The sequence below is a fragment of the Pyrus communis genome, chromosome 11 (genome assembly GCF_041283825.1).
Source record: "Pyrus communis isolate YQ-2024b chromosome 11, ASM4128382v1, whole genome shotgun sequence".
In the NCBI taxonomy this organism is placed as follows: domain Eukaryota; kingdom Viridiplantae; phylum Streptophyta; class Magnoliopsida; order Rosales; family Rosaceae; genus Pyrus; species Pyrus communis.
Window position 1 is genome coordinate 9,465,725 of NC_142575.1, and position 9,005 is coordinate 9,474,729.

Genomic DNA, 9,005 nt, shown 5'->3' on the forward strand with positions numbered 1-9,005 from the left:
TCCCTCTAATTATAGCATCTTGGGTAAATTATCAAAATGCTCTCCAACTTCAAATGACTCTAACTTCTTCGTTTTAACTCGGAATTGAGATCTGTTTGTGCCTATGCGCTTGTGAAATTAAAGTCTATCTAAACAACTCAAGAGTTGATCAAAAAGGTTGAGATTCGAAATGATAAAAATACCCTTCACTTCACTTTTGTCGAAATCGGAGAAGTTAACAAACTAACTTCAGTTAAATCTCCAAAATACATCAAAAATTAAATAAAATACTGATTTTGGGAATGGGATATCACACGGATCATATTACTCGTTTACTTTAACGGGTGTTACACGACACGATCCGTTAAGATATCGAGTATGTCACAAAAACGATACGAATGTCAGGTCTAATATATAATGTTGTATGTGGGAAAAAGAGAAATGCTAAGTAAACTATCTTAAAATGGGATTCTCCTCTACCTTATCTTTTTAACATAATGTTTTAAAATCTTGACACGAAATTGTGCTAAAAAAATGATGTAACGTAGAATTCATAGAAAGTCTCAATTTTAAGAAAGTTTATTTGGCAGTTAATTTAATAAAATAAAAGATAATGTTAAAAAAATTAAATTTGTAGACAAAAGTTTAGAAATTAAATGACAAAAAAGTGCATGATTGCAAAGGGTAAAGGGAGGGGGGACATTATTCAGTCAGAGATATTAAGAGGGGGGTGGGGAGACTATTATTCAGTCAAATATAACTGTGTTTGATATTTTATTTTTTTTTAACAGATCAAGTAGAGACTCTCTGAATTCTCTTACGCGTTCAAAAGTCAAAATTATCCACTGCAATCCCTTCTATTTTTCTTTCCTTGAGTTCATTTCAACTCGTTTTAACACCCGCAACATCTCTATTACCTTCACCTGTTCATTTCATATTCTCTCTCTCTCTCTCTCTCTCTCTCTCTCTCACATATTCATGATTCGATAACTTTTGTTGTTTCATTTCATTCTTCTTTGTCAATTGGGCAACTTAATCCAGAAAACATGGCAGCGGCAACGTCTGGAAGATCGTTAGAGCAAACGCCGACGTGGGCTGTTGCCGTAGTCTGTTTTGTTTTGGTCTTGATTTCAATAATCATTGAACACATAATCGAACTTATAGCAAAGGTAAAAATCATACTTCAACTGAAAGTTCATTAATTTGGGTGCTTAGACCGACTTCTGATTCTTCATTAGTTTACTCTCCTGAGTTAGAATTTCATTACATTAATTCTTTCACCATTTTTGCAGTGGTTAAAGAAGAAACACAAAAGCGCCCTTTACGAAGCACTAGAAAAGATCAAATCAGGTAAAACCCATGTCAAATCATAGACTAACTGATTAACTGGAAATGATTTATGGACACCACTTTTCTCCTTGTGCACAGCCGGTCTATTTTTCGTGTCTTGATTCTTTGTTTTTCCGATCAAAAGGCTATAAATAATCAGCGTTGTGCCCGAGGAGAAAAATGGTGTAGCAATCATTTCCCGCTCGTTAATTAATTTTGTGAGAGTTAACATATTGAGATTATTGAGCTAATACCTACGTTTTATCTGTGTTTGTGGGTGTAATAGAGCTTATGTTATTGGGGTTCATATCCTTGCTCTTAACTGTGGGACAAGGACCAATATCAAACATATGCATATCACAGAAAATTGGCAACACTTGGCATCCGTGTGGCAAGAAGCAAGAATACAAATTGAATAAGGAAGAGGATTTGGAGTATGAGGATGAAACCCCGAGCAGGAAACTGCTCTCTCTGTTTAACGAGACTGGTGGTGGCTCACGCCGTGTTCTGGCTGCTGCTGGCACCGACAAATGTTCAGCAAAGGTAGGAACTACGAACGTTCACCACTTATTTTAATCTACAAATTTTTTTTTCAATTCTATTTTTGTTCCTAGAATAAAAAATGGGCCAAGGTACATTGTTGTGCCTCGGCATAAAAGGGAAATTCCTTTTCTTTTGATACTCATTGTTTTTTTTTTTCTTTTGGTAAAAATATACTCATTGTTTTTTATTGAACTGTTGATACAACATAAAAAGGAAAAAATTGTTTAGTACCTAAAACAAACTATTGTTCATTATTTCATAAAAGGGAGAATTGTTTAGCACCTAAACAAACTATTGTTAATTATTCAAAAAATTCACCCAGCATAAATAATTATCATGATGTACAAATTCTGTATTTTAGACTTTTCCTTCAGATGCACTCAATAAACAAAGTAGACATTTATCAGCTAGCATTGCTTATATTATATAAATAAAACAGTATATCCTATCAGACAAGTGCACGTAATATATTATAGTTATCAGACAAGTCCATGCAGATATATAAATTAGAGGTGAATCGGAATCAATTTGGTTTTTACAAGAAACCGAGTTGGTGAATTAAACTTGATCTCTAAGCAGTTTCAAAATGCAAACCAGAAACTAATTAGGAATGAATCAAACACATAAATATTTGTTTATAATGTAGGAATTAAGGCTCATAGAATGTCTACTCAAATTTTGCAGGGTAAAGTACCTTTTATATCTGCGGATGGTATTCATCAACTGCACATTTTTATCTTCGTGTTGGCTGTTTTCCATGTCCTTTATTGCATTCTCACAATGGCTTTAGGAAGAGCAAAGGTACATCAATTTACAATTAATTAACTGATCTTTCTTTTTCTCTTTTAATTAATTATAATCAATGGAAATTAATTGATTATGATGACTATTTGGTGAGTTCAGATGGGAAGTTGGAAGCGGTGGGAAAAGGAAACAAGAACAGCTGAATATCAATTTTCGCATGGTTAGTACTGCAAATTAATAAATAATCTCCAAGAGCCAAAAATTTCTAAACATCCAAATTAATTAAATGAAATAATGGATTATTAAAGTCTTGTAGTCTCTAATTGTGACTTTTAAAGTTCAACTACAATATATGAAATGAAATTATTCAGAGTCAATGGATCATTCAATTATTTAACACTTTTGTTTCGCGTGTGTTACGTTTACGATAGACCCAGAGAGATTCAGGTTTGCAAGGGACACATCTTTTGGGAGGAGGCATATGAGTTACTGGACCAAAACACCTTTCCTTATGTGGATAGTAAGAGCTCTCTAGCCACTCATTTTCCCTTTATCCTTTATGTTAGTAAAATAGTTATCACTGTGCATTTTATGCATGCATGGCATGTAAATGTTAATATATACATCATTATTAATCGCCTGGTTCTTATTGAAATCTTTCAAAATAACAAAAATAATATTTTGGTTAAAATTGAATTGCGTTGAATTCTAAACCTAATCTACTCCTATCTATTATCCTGCCGACCTTCTTTACTATACTAACCTCATTGACTTACGTACTTTATATGCCTTATAATGTCCATTTTCACTGCTAGGCTAACCCTAATGGCTTAAATACTTTCAAATTTTTGTTTCTTGCTACATGAATTTTTTGTGGTGAATTTAGTATTCGCCATCAGATTGACTTCCACATTGATATTTTTTTTATTCATTTTCTTATCAAACAATAAAGAATCTAAATAGTTAACAATTGTTAGTTGCGTGGAAACTTATGTTAGTATTATTATTTGATCAGTGGTTGATAGTCAAGGAAGCAATAATTCCTTTCACATAAAAATACACTGCCTTTTGAGATTTCACATGTACACACGAAAAATAATAATCAAGTGATTCTTGTAACATAAATAGGTTTATTTAAAAATAATTACAAAGAAAATTAAGATTATAAAGCTAGAATGATGTGGAGGTTTAGTAACTAGAAAAATTTACAACAACGAAAGGTTAACTGATCTCGTTCTTAAGATATGCATAATATAGTATTCCTCAGCTCTTCAAATTTAACTTCTATAAAATAAACGTAGTAATACGTAACGCATGTCAGAGTATTAACACTTTTTTCAAAGAGTGGCTAAAAGTATGTAGGGTTCGATTCGAGTATTTGTTCTATCTTTCCTTCTTAACTAAACCCTGATTCAGTAATACTTCTCCTTTCTAAAGTTTATTTTTACGAAAAGAATTAGAGTTCCCTTGGTAATTTTGGTCATGTGTCACTAATCAATGTTCTCTCTTATTAATTAGCACAATAGAATGACGCGACGTTCTAACTAACATGTCATTTAATAAGAAAATTAAAGCTGCCAAGGAGAATGACCGTGGAATGGCCATTGGGTTAATAAGAAGCTTAAGGCCTGATAGAAGTTTGATAAAGTTGTTGAAATTTTTGTACAAGGTGTACGACAGTAACTCAAGAACCTGGTGATGCTAAGATAATACTCTCAACTAACTAAGTTACAAGTAACAATAATGTTATTATAAACGGATGCATACACTAATTCTCTAGCGCCTAAACAGTTTTTTTTTTTTTTTTAATTAAATCTATTATATAACATATAAAGAAATGACTACTTATGCTTAAAAAAATATATAATTGTATTAAGATATATAAATTGCAAAATAGAATGACATATAGATTATAAAGTATTAGAACATATTAAAAACATGAGGAACAAATATATAGTGAGTGTTCATCGAAATACTAAAGAAGTTTCTTATAATTTCTTGAAAAAATAAAATATGTATAATGAAAGTTATGTATTTTCTGTTTAAGTGAGAGTAGCGACCTAACAGGATCTAGGTGGAATGACCAATCGTTTAACGCCTAGAAATTAATCGGGGCAATGACCAATCGTTTAACGCCTAGACGGAAATTTTTAGAACAGTACTCTTGATAGACAAGATTGTTTAGCATTCACTTTTTATAATGTGCCATTTAACATTTTGTATGTTATCGGAACATACTGCAGAAGTATGCAAATATTGTAGGAGTGTGAGTAGGGTCCTAGTGTACAGATAGATCTCTTCTAAAATTTATATTAACATGCAAGAGATATTCAGAAAAGCCAAACACCAAGATTAGGGTATAGCCTATATATTAGAGTCGTCTCTTTAAGTTGTTTTCTTTTCTTTCTTTCTCTTTTTTTTTTTTTTTTTTTTATAAACAAGAATCCCTTTAAGTGGTTTTACAAATACGAATGGTGTGAAAGCTGTGTTTTTTTTTTTTTTTTTTTGAAAAAATGGTGTGAAAGAGCTTTTTGGTTATTTTGTAAAAGTGCTTTTTTCAAGCATTCATCTATGATTTTAGCTTTTGAAGTCAATATAAGGATGAAGACCCTTCTAGCCTTCTAGATATTCTTCTGAATTGTGTATACAAATAATGAGATTATATAAGAAAGCTTTGGCAATACGAATTGGCTTCATTTTAATTCGTCATGCCATGCGGCATCGAGGGTCTAAGTTTGCCACTATAGATATGAACTGGGAGGTGCCCATGCACAGGACAATTTCCTCCTTTTTTTTGTCTGATAGTTTGACTTTTACAAAGGACACCAAATTTGATTTTATTCATATTTCACGACATTGTGAGCTACAGAAGATCTTCATGTGTCACAGAATAAGCAATAATGGTGGAAGTTCAAGACTTCTCATAAGAATTCCTATTCCTAGCTAGGTCTTCATATAAAGCTTTTGTTTTTTGAAAAGCATTTTCTCTTCTTTCTTTTGCCTTACCATCTATTTATTTTATACTATTTGCAGGTTTGTTTTTTTAGACAATTTGTAAGGTCCGTTCCCAAAGTGGATTACTTAACCTTGCGGCATGGGTTTATCATGGTAAGTGCTTTATCATAATCTACCCAGGTGATGAAATTTCAAAAGTTCTACGCCTTGTTTTCACAAATTGACAACTATTACGTACACGTTCATACAATGTGTGGAAAAAAAAATTAATATAATTAATGTATTGATTCAATGAAGTTTTGCTTGGTTATGACATATAAGATTGCGATAAATAATAATTATATTTTGTAACCAATAACATATTGCACAACAATATTTCAGGCACATTTGGCACCCCAAAGCCATCAGAATTTTAATTTCCAAAAATACATAAACAGATCACTTGAAGAGGATTTCAAGGTGGTTGTGGGAATCAGGTTAGTGATTTGGTGTTTTCTTCTACTTTTTTGTCCTTTTTATTTCACTGTTTGTTGACATAAACTTCCATTTTCTTTGTTTCAAACTGCAGTCCTCCGATTTGGTTCTTTGCTGTGATATTCCTACTTTTTAATACTCACGGTGAGTAAACTCATATATTTCATCACATCTTCACCTACTAAATTATATATGTTCAACTCATAACACGTACACTTTAAACTCTTAAATGTTTCAACATTACTTATTTGATTAAGCTTACTTGAATTTCGTTTGGACAGGCTGGTATTCTTATCTTTGGCTACCGTTCATCCCATTGATCGTAAGTAAAATCTCTTCCCTCATCATAATCTACCAAGTAATCATAATATAATAGTGGGACCACAAGATAGATAGATAGATAGATCTAACGGTGGAAAATGCACTTGGACGTTCAGATCATTCTCTTGGTGGGTACCAAGCTACAGGTGATCATCACAAAAATGGGTCTTCGAATTCAAGAAAGTGGAGAGGTTGTAAAGGGGCTTCCTGTGGTTCAACCTGGTGATCATCTCTTTTGGTTCAACCGCCCTCGTCTCATTCTCTACCTCATCAACTTTGTTCTCTTTCAGGTACCTGAATAATTTTAACAGAGTTTTCAGTACTTTAAATTATATTAATATGAACTTAGTTAATTAATTCCTAGAGTTCCTAAACCCTATATATATACATATACACTGATCCTTGTGCATTATCTTTTTATCAATATCAGAATGCCTTCCAGCTTGCTTTCTTTGCATGGAGTTGGGTAAGTTACATTTTCCTAATTATTAATTAATTGGTTAATTAATCTGAGATTTATTAGATAAGTAAATAAGAAAAGTGAAATAGTATACTAATTATCTGATAATTTTTGGCATTTCAGTATGAATTTAGCTTGAAATCTTGTTTTCACGAGCACACTGAGGACGTGATCATCAGAGTTTCAATGGGGTGAGTCTCACTTCTTCCTTGGACTTAACTCTTAATTATTTCCTATTTTCCTAACCGTTAAAATTGTTCTAACACACAATTAACGGTGGCGGTTTTCAGGATCCTCATACAGATTCTCTGCAGTTATGTCACTCTCCCCCTCTATGCCCTTGTCACACAGGTAATGATCTAAATATATGATCATCAATTCATAGATTTAATTGAGCAACCACGTAGTTTTAATGATAACCAAATTGATCTAATTTGTGAATTTACGTGATAAAATGGCTATTAGTCGTAATGACATTCAATCTTTACTTTAAAGAGCAGGTCCTAAGTTCTAGTCGTATGATTATGAATAAGTTTGTCAGTATATGACACTTGTTCTTATATATCATTGTCCGAGTGAATCTGAATCGCACATATAAACATGTTTTCACTATATCGATGACTGAATTGAATAAATCTTGAAATTAATATTTGAGTTTATATGTTGGTTTGTGCAGATGGGCTCAACCATGAAACCAACCATATTCAATGAAAGAGTAGCCGCAGCTTTACGCAACTGGCATCACACCGCCAGGAAGCACATAAAGCAGAACAAAGGCTCCGTAACCCCAATGTCTAGCAGACCAGCCACTCCATCCCACCACACGTCCCCCACCTACCTCCTCCGGAACTATCGGAGCGAAGTGGATAGTTTCCATGCATCACCAAGAAGATCAAATTTCGAGGGTGAACGTTGGGCCAACGAATCACCCTCCCCCTCACACCACCTCCATGTAGATGGCACTTCATCCTCTTACCACCACCATATTGAAATGGGAGATGTAGACCGTGAGAGGGTTGATGTCAATGAACAAAATTCGGTTCATGGGAAAACTACAATAACTAATACTAGTATTACTACCATGGAACCTGCTCGAACACAACAAGAAATTAACATGGAGCGGTCGAAAGACTTCTCATTTGACAAGAGGCAACGTATACAATAGCTCGAAAATTTGTTGCATTATGCATTAGAGATCGGCAATGATGGTGACAATGATGATAGCAAGGACGATGACGCAATTATCGGAGAGAATGGAGATGCTTGAAGCCACACATTTTGCATCCTGCCTAATAGTGTTATATATATATATGTTTTTTTTTTTACTCAATTATGCTCTTGATTTGCTTTTTATTTGGCAGGGATGGAGATACACATACAGTGACTGTCTCAATTGTTTTATTGTGCCTTTATGTTATAGCATTTTTCTGTAAATAAATGCCTCTAAATCTTACGCACAAAGTCACGATCCTGAATGCCAAATAGCATTAATATTCTGTTTGAAGAGCTGATATTTGCCTCTCACAATATATATGCAGTTGATGACTTTTGGTGATTTTCTATGGATAGTGCTATTTCCTCGCTCATTTTTACTCCTCACATGCTCTTGTTAATTTTTTGCCATTGATTTTCTTCCAGTCATTCGATCTGACGGTCACAAATTGAAAGATGTGTGCGAAAAATGAAATGGGTGTGTAGATAGCACTATCATTTTCTATTAGTACTACAATTAAATCTCTATAAATTAATAGCAGTGAGACCAAGGAAATACTTTTATTCAGCAAAATATTAAATAATAATCATTAATCAGTATTTTATTAAATTATGGATTAATTAATAACTTAATGTTAGCACTCAAAACTGGGAGGTTAACAAAGACAAGTGCAATCGGCCCTTGGTGTGCTCAAGATTAAGACATTAGCAACTTAACAAGAAGGACTAATTAAGCGGTTCACCTCTCAAAATTAGGCTACGTCAACTGTGGTGCTCGTATATATATTGAGAATTGGTTACAAAGAGCACTCGGCTATGATCTAATCTTTTTCTTTTCTTTTTTTTTCCGACCCTCATAAGAGGTACTCTTCCACCTCATATAGGCTCTTAGTGAGCCTCAAAAGTCTTTGGGCTTGAATACTTCACCGTCCTCGCATTTAATGAGCCAAGTATACAGACATGACTTGCTAGCTACTACTCCATCCTT

The 9,005-nt window shown here is 33.4% G+C and overlaps 1 protein-coding gene across 1 annotated transcript; it reads left to right on the plus strand.

The window, feature by feature from the left end:
* Positions 1–868: 868 nt before the first annotated feature.
* On the plus strand, positions 869–8,360 carry LOC137742115 (MLO-like protein 6). Its single transcript, XM_068481871.2, has 15 exons — positions 869–1,148; positions 1,272–1,329; positions 1,595–1,851; positions 2,536–2,652; positions 2,755–2,815; positions 3,027–3,115; positions 5,629–5,703; positions 5,932–6,026; positions 6,119–6,168; positions 6,306–6,346; positions 6,462–6,635; positions 6,776–6,811; positions 6,929–6,996; positions 7,096–7,156; positions 7,482–8,360. The coding sequence occupies exons 1-15, from the start codon at positions 1,026–1,028 to the stop codon at positions 7,968–7,970; spliced, it is 1,794 nt and encodes a 597-aa protein (XP_068337972.2). The 5' UTR covers positions 869–1,025; the 3' UTR covers positions 7,971–8,360.
* The last annotated feature ends 645 nt before the right edge of the window (positions 8,361–9,005 follow it).

Excerpts from the sequence above, each read along its gene's own strand:
- LOC137742115 (XM_068481871.2), top strand. The coding sequence starts at position 1,026 with ATGGCAGCGGCAACGTCTGGAAGATCGTTAGAGCAAACGCCGACGTGG. Across the intron at positions 1,149-1,271 it reads TAATCGAACTTATAGCAAAG|TGGTTAAAGAAGAAACACAA; the intron begins GTAAAAATCATA and ends CCATTTTTGCAG. Across the intron at positions 7,157-7,481 it reads TCTATGCCCTTGTCACACAG|ATGGGCTCAACCATGAAACC; the intron begins GTAATGATCTAA and ends TGGTTTGTGCAG.